This window comes from Alosa sapidissima, chromosome 7, assembly GCF_018492685.1.
Source record: "Alosa sapidissima isolate fAloSap1 chromosome 7, fAloSap1.pri, whole genome shotgun sequence".
Classification (NCBI taxonomy): Eukaryota; Metazoa; Chordata; class Actinopteri; order Clupeiformes; family Clupeidae; genus Alosa; species Alosa sapidissima.
In genome coordinates, this window is record NC_055963.1 from 17396977 (window position 1) to 17414394 (window position 17418).

Sequence of the window (17418 nt, forward strand, 5' to 3'; positions counted from 1 at the left end):
ATAGTGTCCTCTTTCTCTCTCCTCTCTGAAGGTATGGAGCTGAAGAACTGAGAAAATGTAAGTGTCAATCTAATTTTTAAGATACATTTTGGGGCCATTTTGCCGCTATGCAAATGGGATAATTGAGAATGAATGGAAACAAGTGGGGGAGAGAGATGGGGGTGGGATCTGGAAATGACCACCAGTTGGAATGGACTATATGCCATGGAGGGCTCTTCACCCGCTCATATATTTCCGGTGGAGCGTTAGGGTGATGGCATCTTCTGGTATATTCTGCTCCTTTTATGTTAAATCGGACACTGAATATCTTGTTTATGCTCAACAGGGCAACTCTTTATTCAACTTTGCCACACTCCTTAATCTTTCAGCATCTTAATGTGCTCATTCACTAGATGCAACACCTAACTGGGTCAGTGTTAACAGGTACACTAAAACAATAACCACTACAACATAGCTGACGTTCCTCTCTAGATATATATGAGCTGGCTGAAGAGCCTTCCAAGAAGAGTCTGGCATGTAGGTAATTGAACTGGGGTCCCCATGGCCAGATGGACCTGTATAAGGACTGCACCATCATGGCCAAAATTATAATCACGATTATTTTTTATCAATATTGAGATTGAGATTATTTACCACAATTATTCATTAATTTAAGTGATAAGAGACAATATTCCTCATATTCTGATAAAAGTGTTCTCTCATTTCTCTTCTCTTCTCTGCAGTTGCCTGTGTGCTCGCACTGGACCCGGACACAGCAAACCAGTCTCTCCTTCTCTCTGAGAGCAACAGAAAGGTGACACATGTGACTGAGAAGTGCCCGTATCCTGACCACCTCAAGAGATTTGACGAATGGCATCAGGTGCTGTGTCAGGACGGCCTGTCTGAATGCTACTACTGGGAGACTGAGTGGAGTGGGACTGGGGCTGATATAGGAGTGGCATATGAATTCATAGAAAGGAAAGGAACAAGGGATGTCTGTGGGTTTAGACGTAATGACAAGTCCTGGTGTCTTAGTTGCTCGGGTAAGAGCTACTCTGCTTGGCATAATAATGAGGAAACTGCTCTAGGTGCTCCCGACTCCGGCTCCAATAGAGTAGGATTGTACCTTGACTGGCCAGCTGGTACTCTGTCCTTCTACAGTGTTTCCTCTGACACCTCCTCTCCCACTTTCCTCTCCCACCTGCACACATTTCACCTCACTTTCAATGAGCCCCTTTATCCTGGGTTTAGGGTTAAGGCTGACTCCTCAGTATACCTGTGTGAGATGACACAGCCTCCTAATCCTAATTAATGTGCATTTTGACTAGGGCTGTCAAAATAATTGATTCATTTCGATTAATTAATTTGAGAAAAAAATAACTGATTAAAAAAAATAACGGAGATTAATCGATTCCGTATGACCTTTGACCCCAAGCCGTTGTAGTCAGTAACCATTAGACTATAAAATGAAGGAGAGTGAAGAAAATGTGCTGACTAGATCATTGATTGGAACATTTACTTTTAAACAACGGCCTGATGGTGTTGATAAAAATAAAGTGTTGATTAAAATAAAGTCCTCTGCAATGTTTGCAGCAAGAAATTTGCATATCACCGGAGTTCATTAACTCTAAAGTCGCACATCAATGCAAAGAAATAGTGTTGACATTGAGGGAAGTGTTAATTTATTTTCATTGTGTCCCCTAGGTTATATCTGTGGCCTGAAATACCTTGTATGTGAAAAACAACTTCTTCCCGAAGCACTTTTGAATTTATTTCCTCAGCATATTAGGTCATATCATAGATTATTATGGCCATTATTAAAATAATAATAAGAGTTTTTGAACTTTAATGTCACTGATGCTGATTATTCAATGATTTATTTGAATTTAAAAATGTAAAATACTTTCACAGCAAAAATTATATATGTGATTAATTTAGATTAATTAATTACAGAGTATGTAATTAATTAGATTATTTTTTTAATCGATTGACAGCCCTAATTTTGACCATTCAAGTAAGAAATCCTGACTGGAAATGCTTGAAATTCACATTTAATATTCTAATGCATATACAAATACGATTCGCTAGAGGGAGGTGGATTAAATACGCAAATTTTGGGGGTGAAAATGGTCTCTGTCCACATAATTGTTTCCGTATATTTTTTTAAAACATTTTATGTCCACACGAATACTGACCATCTTTTTTTGTTTGTTTTTACTAGAAACTGCTGACCTGTTTCCAAATTTATCCACCTAGTGATTGTTATCAAAAAGAATAATTTTCAGTGCTGTTTTGGTGTGGACAGAAGGTCTGAACAGAGAAATAAGTATGCCTATTTAGATTTAATGAGTACAGGGTGTAAATACGATGATAAATACTAGTATCTCAGTAACTGATTATGCTCTATTGTGGTGTTCTGTTCTCAAAGTCAAAGTCAAAGTCAAAGTCAGCTTTATTGTCAATTTCTTCACATGTTCCAGACATACAAAGAGATCGAAATTACGTTTCTCACTATCCCACGGTGAAGACAAGACATATTTTACCAATTTAAGTCCACAGACAAACATAACATTCAAGTAAACAAAAAAGTAAGTAAATAAGAGGGCACATATAATAATGAAAAAAATAAGAGCAGCAAAATTTGGTTGAAATTGTGCATAGACAGTCAATAAAATACTAGTGCAAAGTCAGGCCAATAAAAGGCTTGTGTAGTTCTGTTTGACCTAAGTAAGAAAGAAAGTGACATAGTGGTGCAAGTTATGTAAGAGCAGCAGATGTGTTGTGTTTTCAGGACAACAACAACAAGTTGTAAAGTGTACAAGTGTGCAAGTGTGCAAGTGGAGTAGTGCACGCGGCCATTGTGGGTCCAATGTCCAGGATGTTATGTAGCTGAGGGTGGAGGGGGGAGAGGAGGGAGAGAGTTCAGCATCCTTACAGCTTGGTGTATGAAGCTGTTGGTGAGTCTGGTAGTGCGGGAGCGCAGGCTTCTGTACCTCTTCCCAGAGGGCAGTAGATCGAACAGATTGTGAGCGGGGTGACTTGCATCACTCACAATTTTGGTCGCCTTGCGGGTGAGGTGGGTGGTGTAAATGTCCTTCAGGGAGGGGAGTGAAGCACCAATAATCCTTCCAGCTGTGTTCACTATGCGCTGCAGGGCTTTCCTGTTGTATTCAGTGCAGCTTCCGCCCCACACAGCGATACAGCTGGAGAGGATGCTCTCTTTGGTTCTAATCTGCAATCTATCTTGCACATAGCACTCTAGCGAAAATTGACCCCAATTTGATCAACTACTACAGAGCTAACAGTGGATTAGCTAAGGTCCATGAGCAAAACGCTTCCCAAATATCATTTTTTTAACCAGTAATATTGTTCAAAACAGCACCAAACCTCGCCAGTAGCTTGTTCAGGGTCCCTACACATAAAACGAAACACCAACAACGTAGTTAGCGAACCCGGAGTTTATTACACAAGACTGTTAAGAACACTTACCAACTGTCCCCCTACTAGCTCCTCCAACCCAGTATCGCAAGGAATCATTGCTGACACGTTTTAAATCTAGGCTTAAGACCAAACTGTTCTCAGATGCCTTCTGCTAACTGCCCTGAGTTACAAATTCTGAATCTTTAAATCTTAAGTCTTTAAATTATTTTACCTTGTGTCTTTTATTTTGTGTTTTTAATTATTCTTTATTTTAAAATTATATTACCTTGTGTGTTTTATGTTTTCTATTTTTACTTTAATCTTTACTTTTTAAACTTTGACTAATTGCTCTTCTGTGCTTTTATTTGCTATTATTGTTTGCTTTTGTTTAAAGCACATTGAATGACCTCTGTGTATGAAATGTGCTAAATACTGTAAATAAACTTAACTTGATTTGACTTGACTTGACTTGATATGCAACTTTCAAGAGACAAAAACAACAAATTACCAATTTCACATTAAAATTGTTGGACATCAAAGTCCACATGAACTACAACTGAGCTACAAAGTGATGGGGAACAGGGAAAGAAACATCTGTTGGAAAAAAAATTCCCATTATTTCCATTTGGAAGAGCTAAGTCATTACTGGGAACGCTCACATTATTCCCAGACCCCATGAACGCAGCATTAATAATCAACATCCATATCAATGCAGTCACTGTTTCCTCAAAACAATTCTCAGATGGCCACAATCACAAGGCAAAATACCGGTGTTATGGGTCAAGTGGGGAGATTTAAAAGGGGATACACATTTGTATGTCATCACAAGCAAATGTTGAGACCATAGGGCAGTGGTCCCCAAACTACGGCCCGCCACCTCATTTTGGGTGGCCCCCCAAAACATGTCCGTAGTATATAGCATCCGGCCCACACCGGAGTACAACATCGCAAAACTAAAACCTCTGCAATTTCCCCCATTCTTTCTCTATGGCGAGTCTTAACAGTACACATGTAATACTCAATTCTCTGGAAACTAATTGATAAATTGAGAAACATTTTCATACATTATGGTACGGTGTCTTGTGTAATTCCGCTGGATTTTCTTGTAAAAATTGATATTTATGCATATTTTGCTAGTATAGAGTCTAAGGAATAAGATTTGTTTTTGTCTTCAAATTTTCACGATCCATTTTCACATACAAAAAATTCATTTTTGGGTGCTGATTCTGAATATCATATTTACTTAACTGATTCTTTAGTTTTAAACCTGCTAATTAGCATTTGCGGCCTAAAACTGGCCTCCATAGGCAACATAGAATGGGTGAATAGGGTAAAACATTTAACTCCTTGATATTGTTATGAAACTTTACTAGTTGATTGTTTATGTAGAGACAGTATTTTTTTGCATTACAGGTTTTCTGAAAATATATGTTTATGCATGTAATTTAACAATATCTCATTAATTATGCACTAATTTGCATACATTTCAATTACATACATCTGAATATTGGATAGTTAACATTGAATGTAGTCACGTTTAGGTTTGCCTTCAGAACTTTTTCTGGATTCAGAGCCTTAAAAGAATAGCTTGTTCAAGCGCCAGTCCTAGGTTATGCCGATTTCAGTCGTCCCTTTATCTTAGAGACGGATACATGCCATGCAGGATTGGGGGCAGTTCTGTCGCAGGAGGAGAAGGATGGGTTTCGGCGACCAATAGCCTATGCTAGCCGGGGCTTGCGGCCAAGTGAGAGGAACATGTCAAATTATAGTGCCATGAAACTCAAACTCCTTGCAGTCAAGTGGGAAATCACAGAAAAAAATGGCAAGTATCTCCTGGGCAACACGTTCACCGTGTACACTGACAACAATCCCCTCCAATACCTGCAGTCAGCGAAACTGGAACATTGCTGGGTTTCTCAGCTTGCCCTGTTTATTACAACATCAAATATTGTCCCTTTCTAGGCTTCCCACAAGCCCCCCTGCTTTCCACAAGTCCCCCTGCTGCTTGCCATAGCCAACATGTAAGCCTCGAGTGCACCTATCCAAGACTCTTGGATGACAGAATCTTGTATGGTGGACACCATCCCTGGTCGAACCAAAAGAGACCTGAAAGTCCTGCAAGGGACTGATCCCTGTATTTCCAGATACTTGTGGTTTTGGTGACAGGGATTACCACATACCCGTTAAGACAAGTGGAGTGAACCAAGGGAAGTCCACAATTGATAAAGCAGTGGTCCCAGATACAGGAAGTGGATGGGACCTCGTACCGAGCGATCCAGGCTCCTCCTTCCAGGGATCCAGTGCTGCAGCTTTTACTGCCAAATGTGTTGCGAGTCGAAGTGCTCACTAGCCTACACAACAACCACGGCCATCTGAGGGGGGAACGGAACTACAGATTTTAATATGACAGAGGTGCTACTGGCCCCAGATGTGGCATGAGGTGCAAAAGTGGTGTTCTGAGTGTGAGCACTGTGTGCTTGCTAAAGCAAGACAACCCAAGACAGAACTTTCTTGGGAAATATGTTAGCCACTAAGCCTTTGTAGATAATCTCCATTGACTTTACTCTCTTGGATTGGGCTAGCACAGGACAAGAGAATGTTCTGGTAGTCACAAATGTTTTCTCAAAGTTTACCCAGGCCTTTCCCACCCCTGATCAGAGAGCTTCCACCATAGCTAAGATTCTAACTGAGAGATGGTTCTATGTGTATGGCGTGCCAAGGAGAATCCACTCTGATCAGGGGCACAGCTTTGAGGGGGAGCTGTTGAAGCACCTGTGTGACACACCTACATCATAACAAAGCTTATTTTAAAACATACAGAAAAAAACACTAAAATGGATCGTGAAAATTTGAAGACAAAACAAATCTTGTTCCTTAGACTCTATATTAGCAAAATATGCAAAAAATCCATTCCAAATCCATTTTTACTAGCCCGGTTAAAACCAGACCCTTCCAAACACAGCGTACTGTACTATTATAGCAATGCAATACAGCCTATTAGGCTTAAAGAAAACACAGCCTTATTACATTCAACTCATTTATAACAAATTAGTCTATAATATACACAAGACTGTGCCATCCATTCCCAAGGAGGGTCAGGCAATAAATTAATAAAATAAAATAGTGGGCAGCCGTGGCCTACAGGTTAGGGCTTTGGATTTGTAATCGGAGGGTTGCCGGTTCGAACCCTGACCAGTAGGAACGGCTGAAGTGCCCTTGAGCAAGGCACCTAACCCCTCACTGCTCCCCGAGCGCCGTTGTAGCAGGCAGCTCACTGCATCGGGATTAGTGTGTGCTTCACCTCACTGTGTGTTCACTGTGCGCTGAGTGTGTTTTACTAATTCACGGATTGGATTAAATGCAGAGACCAAATTTCCCTCACGGGATCAAAAGAGTATATATACTTAATTTACATTTAGTGACTGCATACCCATTGACCTGTAGATGTGAAAAGGATGGACTGTCACTCTCACTCACACACTCACACTCACACAGTCTGGGCCGGGGCAAGTGCAGGATCGGGAGTGAAGTTTAGGGGGGGTGAGTGTAACAGAAGCATAAAGAAGGACAAACATCAGTGCAGCACTCCATCAATCAGGCCTTTTTGATAGAGGGGCCAAATGGAAGCCAATTTTTTCCGGGAGTTTCCCAAAAAGCACCTGAATGACTCTCAGACCATGAGAAGTAAAATCATCTGGTCTGATGAAATAAAGACTGTTTGGCCACAATTTCCAATAGTGAGTGTGGAAAAAACCAGGCACTGAGCTGCACTGATGGTTGTTCTTCTTTACACTTCTCTCATCTTCTCAAAGGAACTGTGGATCTTATTCATAGTGACCATTGGGTCCTTAGTTACCTGTCTGACCAAGGCCCTTTATCCCAGACTACTCAGTTTGGCTGAGCAGTCAGATCTAGGAAGACTGTTGGTTGTTCCAAAGTTTTCCATTTGAGAATGATGGAGGCTACTGTGCTCTTGAGTCTTGGCCACTTTCAATGCTGCAGAAATGTTCTTGTATCCTTCCCCAGATCTGTGTCTTCACACAACCCTGTCTTACAGGTTACGGGCAATTCTCTCGACCCTTGTGGCTTGGTTTTCACTCTGACATACACCATCAACCGTGAGAACTTATATATATAAAGAGATGTTCGCCTTTCCTACTAATGTCCAGTGAATTAATAGAAGTAGAAGTAGGATGCACCAGAACTCAATTGCAAGCGTCATAACAAAGTCTTCAGTCTTTTATTTTTTATAAATTTACTAAACACTCCAAACACCTGCTTTTTGTAGAGTGTTGGAGTATTGCGTGTAGATTGATGAGAAAAAAAATAAATTGAATCAATTTTAAGATGAATTTGAAACATAACAAAATGTGGAAAACTTGATGGGTCTGAAAACTTTCCGGTTGCATTGACCCGGATGTTGGAATTACATACTAACCAACAAGACTAGTATGTGTGTTGTGTGTGTCTGTGAATGTGTGTTATTGTGTGAGTAAGAGAGTGTGTGTGTGTGTGTGTAAGTGTGTGTGTGTGTGTGTGGGTGTGGGTGTGGGCGTGTGTCCATGTAAGCGTGCACTGATTTCTGTTTAGCCATTTTCTTTCAGTAATCCCTAAACGCTGTACAGGACAGAATAATACCTGCAACAAGACAGGTGAAACTGAGCAACACCTATACAGGTAAACTAAACACTAGTCGTCAGCAAAACCAAAGTATGACTCAGAGTCTGTGTTTGAAGAGGCTTGCGGCTTGGAGAATCTTGCTTGTCAACCATATCTGCAAAAAGGGGCTAACAAGTGGAAACGAGAGTGCAGAGAACTCCACGGTAAGTAGCTATTCCCACGTCTAGAGTAGTCATTACATGTTTAGCTGATAATGTTGCTTCAGCTCCTGTTTTAAGTCCTTGACAATCTCTGCAGTTCTACTGTCTTTTTAATTTGTCACTATGCTTACATTGAATTATGAAGAGGAGAGTCTACTGAAAAATTGAAAAGGTTATTTGGATAAAAGCTACAGTCTACTCTGATTTGGCTAATCAAATGTTTAGAGAGGTCTGAGAGGTTCTAGCAACTGTTTTTTGATAGACTACTTGTGATATTAAATTACAGATAAATATGCTGGCTTTCTTCCTATCTTTAGAATACAAAATATTGAAATGATCTGTGCTACACAAATGTATATGATGTTATTCCTTCTGGGTTACAGAGTCGGCAAGTCACCTACCTAACAGTCTTACAAATGACTGATATAAATGTATAAAGCTTTTAGGATTCTCGTATGACAAAAAAACTGAAAAATGTAAAACAATATTGTAACAGAAATAAACAATGTGCTTTTCAGTACTTTTCATGTGTACGGTGTTCTATTCTTCCCATTGGTGCATTTTCCATTTTTTCTCCAATTGAAGCCAGGCGGCATTCCCCTTCTGAGGAAGCTGTGCTATGCAGTGGGGGGCATCCCCTACCAGATCACCAACATTGCCATCGGCTTCTGCCTGCAGGTTTTCCTTCTGGACGTGGTCAGGGTGAGTGTGGATGCACACACATCACAGGGTTCGTGGAATTTCTGGAATATCATGACATTTTAGAAAGTCTATTCCAGACATGGAAAGTCAGGGAATTTTATTATTTTTGGGGAAAAGTCATGAAATATCAGGGAATTTTGTTGTAACAGTTGTAAAATGTACTTTCTAAAATACATTGTGTATATAATGCTTATTAGCTTCACTGCTTCCTTGAGTAACCCAATTTTGTTAATTCAATGCCCTTTTATTAATCTCCCGCTCTAAAAAAGAAAAAAGATTCTTGAATGCTACACAGGTGATCTGAAATCATTGGTAGGTATATTGTTCTGTTCATTATAGAAAGTCATGGTAATTCAGTTTTTTTGTCAGGGAAAGTCAGGGAAAAGTCATGGAATTTTACAACAGAGTGGGAGCCCTGACATCAGTTCTATGCATCAGATGTTGCGATGGCACAGATACCTGATCTGAAGCTTCTCTTCATAGGTTTTAGCCAGTGTTATACTCAACTTCTTTACATCACACACTACCTTTGATAAAGGTGACTGAAAAAGTCAATGAGTCTCCTCCAGCTGTGACAGTCACAGACTGTTTCTGTATGTGTGAATGTACGGGTCATAGGTTTGGTTTCCCCTGAATATAGACATCGATGTAAATTATAAAAATAAATGTCCGAATGTGTAACCTGATAGACCGTGGAAGTAGGCTATGTGTGTGTTCTAACCCAGATGGAGGCTTCTCTTGTGTCCCTGATTCTGTTCCTGAGCCGGGCCTGGGATGCCATCACTGACCCCCTGGTGGGGTACCTGGTCAGCAGGACTCCCCACACACCCATCGGCAAGCTGCTGCCATGGTGGGTAAGGAAGAACAGGTTATGAATGGGATACATGAGGTTAAAAACCACTTAGATTTCTAAATCAACTTTCATCAGCAATGTTATCATTGAGGTGTTTCCAATGTTTCCATGTCTAACCATTTAGTTTTTTAATGGAATCTAATTTTCTGAATTTTAGTTTGTTTTTCTGTGGTAAGAAAAAAAAAATCAGAGCTCACTTTGCCAACTGCTAACTTCTGGTTATTCTCCACGACTCCTTTTTTGTTTTGTTTCGTATTGTTTGGGGTTTTGTCATTCCAGGATGGCAATCTCCACTCCTCTTGGGATCCTCTCCTATGTCCTGCTGTGGCTAGTCCCTGGGGATACAGCATCTCTGGCCGTCACGCTCCCCTGGTACCTCTTCACCAGCTGTCTGTTTGAGACTTTCATGAGTGTGAGTTCCTGTGTGTGTGTGTGTGTGTGTGTGTGTATGTGTGCGTGTGTGTGTGTGTGCGTGTGCGTGCGTGCGTGTTTGTGTGTGTGTGTATAAGTGTGCATGCGTGTGTGCATGTGTGTGTGTGTGTGTTTGTGTGCATGCGTGTGTGTGTGTGTGTGTGTGCATGCGAGTGCGTGCATGCGTGCGTGCGTGCGTGCGTGCGTGCGTGTGTGTGTGAAGCAGCATGTGAAACAGGTAGATCAGTACCACTGCATGTGGACCAGACAAAGTTTTAATTGGCTAAATGCATCCTATTAATCAAATTCATGTCCTGCTCGAGGTGAATATACTGTAGAACAAATGCGAGTAAAGCAAATCTCTTCGTACTCTCTTCATTTTGTTTACTGACAGGTGACAGGTTTGTTTGATTTCTTATTTGACCAAGAAAACAGACATAGTGATATATAGCGTGATATATGGACTTTTGTCTTGTGTTTGACAGATGGAACCTATTGGTCAAATACAAATACTCTAATAGTCAACATTTTGCATGGTCATAAATAATTTCGGGCTTAACTGTAGCTTCCTTTAAGCTCTTTGCTAAAGCATGACATTAGTGCCTCATTCGCCTTATTCATTGTAAACCAAGGAGGCTACAGTGTACACAAGGAGGCTACAGGGGACACAAACCATAGGATTATTGTGTTCTATGCATTCGCCAGTAGGTGGCGAAAATGCATTAATGATATAGTCAGTGTACCTTGTAGCCTCGTTTTGGTTTACACAATGGCCGCTGCGTGAATAAGGCGAATTTCACATCTACTCAAACATGCATCTACTCCAGCCATGTTAGCCTTCATCGTGTCTACAACCTCTCGCAGTGTTACCACGTCCCGTACACCTCCCTCAACATGTTCCTGGGTGGACACCAGACTGACAGAGACTCGGCCACTGCCTACAGTAAGAGGTCCTTCCTGCCCAGTGATCTCCCTATCAGAAGTAAACGCTTCTCTCAGCCATGAATATTTAAACGAGCTCTTCTCTAGAGCTGAAGCCTTAGTGTTGGGCTGTTGAACTCTTGCCACTGTTTTTAGTGTTCTCTGGGTGGTTTCTTTTGAGAAGAGCTGCTGACTTTATGTCTGCACTGCAGTTTTGTGCCTAATCTGCTAGTTTGTGATGCTATATCATTCTTGCTTGGGTCATCATTGTTGATTGTCTTTCTCCTTCTTCTCTCTCCCCCATTTCTTTTTATCTATCTCTCATTGTATCTTCTTTACCTTCCCACATCCCCTTGTCTTTATCCTCCTTTCTTCCCTCCATCTGTCTCTCTCTTGCTCATTCTCTCTCTCGCCTCCTCTCCCTCTCTCCTCATCCTCCGTGTCTCTGATAGGGATGTGTTTGGAGATGCTTGCCATGTTGTTCAGCTCAGTGGTGCAGGGGCAGGTCATGAGGGTGTTTTACACCGAGAGAGACCACGTCTGCCTGGACAAGGAAGTCCAGACCCTTCAGCACGCGCACAGCACTCTGGCTCCTGTTCACCCTGCTCTCCCAAACACGGTGAACAATCCTTTTGTTTTTTTTACATTCCCTTCATTAGGTTGACATTTGTCTTTTCACTTATCTGGTTGATAAAGATTAAATATAATTGGCCCTGATGGAAGTTTGGACACTACAACAATATCGGTGTACAGTTTGACTAATATGGTGTATTTCTTTCACGCTGTTCCTCTCAAACACACACACCTTGTGTAAATGCATACATACTGTACACATTTTTACATACACATAGAAATCATTTCCACTGAGCCCCTCCAGCAGGTCCTCAGCTGGCAGTAGCAATGAATGTGAAGAAGCAGAGTTTATTTCCTTCATTTTCTGCACGCTCTCAGTTTGCATATGAGACGAGTTCATGTAAAAAATGTGATGATATGATGATCTTTTTAGAAGCAATATGAAATGGCATTAACACGTATCAATTGTAAAGTCTTTTTCAATGCACATTACTGATTTTATTCTGTAGAGATGGTTAGAGCGGAGACCTGCTCCTCTGCCTATAGTTGCCTGGCTACATAGCTTAGTGCTTGATGCCAAGAGGCAGTCTCAGGGGTATCTTATTGCCCTGTGATTAGCTGGGCTTTGTTCATGGGCATTTGAAAGGAGCTGGGTGTGTTTGGAAAGTGTTTGTGTGTGTGTGTGTGTGTGTGTGTGTGTGTGTGTGTGTGTGTGTGTGTTGGTTCATCAGAAGAAGGCCTTCATGATGTCTGCTATGGTCCTGGGAGGCATCTACTTCCTGTGTAGCCTGACTCTCTTCCTGGGAGTGAAAGAGCAGCATGGTGAGGCTCTGCTTTCCTAGGCGGAATTTAATTAATTTAATTATTTAATTATATAATTATTCTAAAAAACATTCCAATCTACTCAGGACCCAGCAAAGACAATATACCATATAAATGAAAGTATTTGAGGTGTCATCTCGCTCTGTTAATTACTTGCTAAGGTCTCACTTCAGCTCGTCTCCACGCTGAGGAGAAGACGCATCAGCCGTATTTCTCCAGTCTGAAGATGCTTGTGCAACACGCCCCATACACACGCCTGGTGCTTGGTTTCCTCTTCTCCTCCCTTGCCTTCCAGGTCAACCATTTCTGACTTTGACTGAAAGCTCAGGTCAATTGTAGGTTATTATGCAAGTGTGTTCATGCATAGTTCAAGGATGTGTAAGTGCATACCTGTGGGAATGTGTGTGTGTGTGTGTGTGTGTGTGTGTGTGTGTGTTTGTGTGATGTGGGTGCATGTATGTGTGTGTTCGTGACTTCATGGTCATGTAGTTTACCATGGATGTGAATAAATTATGCAGTTTATAATAAACATAAGCCTTTCTCCTGAAAGACACATAAACATTATATAAGTTTTAGTAGGTCTGCATCAATATTAAATCTTAGAACTAGCCAATAAGTTTGTCTTCAAATATGCATGTGGACTTAAAGTGTAATAAACGGGTTACATGTTTTCATATGTTTTTTTAAATACTCTCTCCATATCTAATGCACATCCTTGTTCCAGACTCATGTCCTGCCCTTTGTTTATGTTTGTTCTGTATGTTCTAGATGTCCCTGGGGAATTTCGCCTTGTACTGCACACATGCCTCAGGTCTTGGACCCCAGTTCCAGTATATCATCCTTGTGCTGCTGGTAAGGCCCTGTAGACCACAGTTGCCAACTTTCAACGCTGACTTGACATACAATTGACAAAGATAGATTAAAACAGGGGTATCGTTGCTGTGAGATGCAGTGCAGTCAGTGGATATCTGACTCTGTGCGTGAGACACAACATATTAGCGCATGTCTCCTGCCAAATGCGTGAGACTTGGCAACCCCGGTAGAGTGCATCAGAGCCCACCAGCTCCACACACACACACACACACACACACACACACACACACACACACACACACACACACACACACACAGGCACCACCAGTGTGAGTCAGACAGTGATTCCTGTAAGCTTTCATTATGTCAGCCATGGAGCTATTTTAGATCCCTTTCTTTCTTTCTTTCTTTCTTTCTTTCTTTCTTTCTTTCTTTCTTTCTCAGCTCCGGTGCTGGGAGCCCGGACTCTGTGATGATACATGGGGCTCCTTTTTGGGCAATGTCGCTGAGCAATTGTGCCTTGTTGTCTCTCTCGTAGATATCACATCAGTAATTCCCACTGAGCTGGGAGTACCTGCAATGAATGGGCTGTATGTAACTGTGTCCTAAGGTCATACCAGCAGAGATTTGTCTTTACTGAGGAACTGTTCTGGTTTAAATGCACACTGTATGTATCTGTGTGCTCTTTCACAAGTTCTATACAAAGGTGTTATAGCATTTAGAAATAATTGTTGTCTAATAATTAGTGTCAATGCAACATGCCTTTTATGAGCAAGATATGGAATGGTAGGGGGTGATATTCCACACCAACCACCCCATACACACACACACACACACACACACAGACATGCACTCAAGTCTGTTTTCTACCAAAGGTCTGTACTATTTTGATAAGCAAAAGGGCAACCGCTGTGTGTAGAACCTGCTCTGATGTCCCGTGCTTGTGTTGTGTACGTGCCCCTCCCCCAGACCACCGCTGCCATCTCCGTACCTCTGTGGCAGGTGCTCCTGGTCAGGGTGGGCAAGAAGACGACGCTCTTTATTGGACTGCCGGTGAGCTCCCGCTTTGCTCTTACTGTGGATACCATCTGTCATCTCTGTGTGTGTGTGTGTGTGTGTGTGTGTGTGTGCGTGCGTGCGCGCGTGTGTGTGTGTCTTTGTGTGTGTGCGTGCGTGCGTTTGTGAATCTATTTATTTAATTGTGAGTATGTCTGTGTTTGAGAGAGAGAGAGAGAGAGAGAGAGAGAGAGAGAGATGTTATCAATTCTAATACTTTTGTGTGTTGTGAGCGTCTCCTAGCCTCTCATGTTAAATATGTGTGTGTGTGTGTGTGTGTGTGTTTCTCTGCAGCTGTTCATCCCTGCTCTGATAGTGCTGGTGTCAGTGCCTAGTAATCTGGCTGTGTACATGGCCATTAGCGTGCTCAGTGGGAGCAGCCTGGCCACACTGTTCCTGCTGCCCTGGTCAGTCACCTCGGACTTTACCTAATTCCATTACACACCATCAACATTAGTGCACTACTAATTTGATGAATGAATGAGCTGATCACAGCTCAGGTCCTTTATATCTATTATATTTCAGTTCAGTTTAATTAATTTACTTTCATCATTTGACAGACACTTTCATCCAAAGTAAATTAAAGTTAAATGATGTTATTTATTGTCTCAATGACCATTATCTCAGTGCCATTTCCCACAGTTTGTACAGTGAGACATTAACTTCATTCACTAAGCATAACTTAGTACCCTGTGTGTGTGTGTGTGTGTGTGTGTGTGTGTGTGTGTGTGTGTGTTAGGTCCATGCTTTCAGATGTGATAGATGACTTCGCCCTGAAGAACCCCACCTGTAGGGAGATGGAGCCTCTGTTCTTCTCCTGCTACGTGTTCTGCAATAAGCTGGGCGGAGGTCTGTCCATAGGCTTCTCCACCATGGTCCTGCAGTGAGTCTCCACACACAATAGACCTCTGAAGTTCGCCTACAAAAAGAACTCAAAAGCTGCCATCTCTGCCCTTTGATCATCTTATACGGGCAAAGATGGGAGCTTTAGGTCCTTTTTGTAAGTGAACTTCAGAGGTCTGTTCCTGATGCACTTCCCTTCCTCTCCTCCAGGGGGCCTCAGCCCTATTCCTGGAGGCCTCTCACCTTCCCTAAAAACACATGACTTCTTTTCTGGTTCTGACTGAGTCTGCTGTTGGGCTGTTGGGCCATAAATAGTTTTGTTTCTCTTCAGCACAGCACTCAGTAGCTGCTAACCTTGACCAGAATCCTTCTCTTCTCACTCTCCGCATTGCTATTATACAATCTCTTTGAACTGTTTCCAAACATTGCTTGTGTCATCTCTCTCTCTCTCTCTCTCTCTCCCTACCTCCCTCCCTCCCTCTCTCTCTGTCTGTGAGTCACACACGCACACAGTCTCACATTCTCCCTCTCATTCTCTCACATTGCTGCTCGCACTTCTGTGCTTCTCCCCTGCAGCTTTGCAGGCTACCAGGCGGGCGCGTGTAGCCATGGCGATGGGGTGATAACAGCCCTGCGGGTGTTGTTTGCCGCCGTGCCTATTGGCCTGTTAGTGCTGGGTCTGGTCTTCTTCTACCTCTACCCCATCAATGAGACGCACCAGCGACTGAGCAGGACACCCAACGATCAGGAACGGGCAACGTGAGTGCTTCAGGCAGCATTCCAAATTCTCGTTCTCCATTCAGCTCTTGGCATTCTAGATTTCCTTACTACATTCTGAACATTCTCTGTGTAACATCTGCACAGGTGCATGAGTATAGACCCTTTCAAGAGAGTTCCATTATCAGCATCATAGTTGGCCCCACAAGACTTCCTTTTTAACATTCCATATGTTATCTTAATGCAGAGGAAGTAGATTGGGGCCCAAATAGAATGTTCAAGCATTGTTTTTGTTTACCTTGTTGAAAGGGTCTATTGGCGATAGGCCTTTTTTACTGTGTTGGTGTGAGTGTGTTTGAGGTAGAAAAATAATCCCTCTGAGGTCATCATCGGTATTACCATTTCCCTCAGGACACAGCATGTGCCAGCAGAAAGCGTTTTGGGTATGAGAGAGAATTGACCAGAGCCTGTGGGAGAGAAAGATCGAAACAGAGAGAGAGACAAAATTGATAGAGTATGATAATGGTTTCTGTTTTTTGGCAGACTTGAAGAAGTCACCTGTTCCACTGAAGTGGACATTCAGAGCTTGACACAGAGTGTTTCACCAGGAGTGCCGCCTTTCACCTCTAGAGGTCAGAGGTCAAGTTCAAGGTCAGACTGTAGCCACATGCCTGGTCACATGACAAAAACACCTTCTCAGAACTCAAGACGAAGTTCCTCTTCTCACCGTGTGTCGAAACAACCCCAAATGGTATCTCCCAGCCCAAACCAGAGAAAGACCAGGACAAGGATTTCACAGCGCCACACCAGCGCTTCTAAACGCGAGTCACTTCAGCATCCAATCAGACTGAATTCAAACTTAATTTCCCATGAATCTCAGTGTGGTGACCTACAGCCAGTTTGGGCAAAGGTGACCTGGGTTTAGAAATAAGCTTTCATGTTTTTATCAGCACCACAGAAGAGGTTCTTTTCGCTCTAAATAAACAATCCATATTATTACACCAGTGTGCTGTGATGATCTTTACTTTTGAGGTTCTTTTCAACTTTGAGCTCAGCCACAATATCTCAGAGGATGCTATAATCAGCTATTATCTGCAATAAAGTTGATGAATCACAATTCGTTAACTATGTGTAAAGGTTCAATCAAGCACGTAATTAATCCCAGAGTAATCAAAACCAGCTAATACAACCCCCCCCCCCCAAATGTTTAACCTAAACCTTTTTTAGATGTAAAGTACAATATGCACCTCCAGAAAAGCATCAGGTGTAGTGCTGGGTATTAGGTATGACAACACAATTTCATTAGCCTGGGTGAAGATGTCAGTATCCATAATGTCTCTGTTCCCCCTAGCATCCAGATCCTGTTGCATTCAAATGAAATCGTAGCCTGGGTGAATCTAGACAAACATGTTAGCCAATTTGAATCTGCAGCTCTGCCTGGAAAGGATGCCATTGACTCCCATTTCCGAACTTCCAGGGGCGTAACCA

General features: G+C 42.1%; 2 protein-coding genes across 4 annotated transcripts in view; both read left to right on the forward strand.

The window, feature by feature from the left end:
• Positions 1-1376, forward strand: part of LOC121713523 (NLR family CARD domain-containing protein 3-like) — a 37668-nt gene extending 36292 nt beyond the window's left edge. For all 3 annotated transcript variants that reach the window (XM_042098185.1, XM_042098186.1, XM_042098187.1), the window contains 2 exons: positions 32-57; positions 723-1376. In XM_042098185.1, the coding sequence (XP_041954119.1) occupies positions 32-57; positions 723-1291 (595 nt within the window). In that variant the 3' untranslated portion in view covers positions 1292-1376. The remainder of the gene's footprint in view (positions 1-31; positions 58-722) is intronic.
• A 6735-nt stretch (positions 1377-8111) lies between these two features.
• On the forward strand, positions 8112-16855 carry LOC121713339 (sodium-dependent lysophosphatidylcholine symporter 1-B-like). Its single transcript, XM_042097873.1, has 14 exons — positions 8112-8222; positions 8805-8921; positions 9647-9771; positions 10054-10186; positions 11050-11128; positions 11559-11676; positions 12326-12501; positions 12675-12796; positions 13270-13353; positions 14284-14367; positions 14665-14777; positions 15110-15253; positions 15790-15972; positions 16474-16855. The coding sequence occupies exons 1-14, from the start codon at positions 8112-8114 to the stop codon at positions 16853-16855; spliced, it is 1971 nt and encodes a 656-aa protein (XP_041953807.1).
• Positions 16856-17418: the final 563 nt, after the last annotated feature.

Bases quoted from the DNA above. Each gene is read 5' to 3' on its own strand.
- LOC121713339 (XM_042097873.1), top strand. From the start codon at position 8,112: ATGACTCAGAGTCTGTGTTTGAAGAGGCTTGCGGCTTGGAGAATCTTG. The intron at 12,797-13,269 runs GTCAACCATTTC...TGTATGTTCTAG, and splicing joins TCTCCTCCCTTGCCTTCCAG to ATGTCCCTGGGGAATTTCGC. The intron at 15,973-16,473 runs GTGAGTGCTTCA...GTTTTTTGGCAG, and splicing joins AACGATCAGGAACGGGCAAC to ACTTGAAGAAGTCACCTGTT.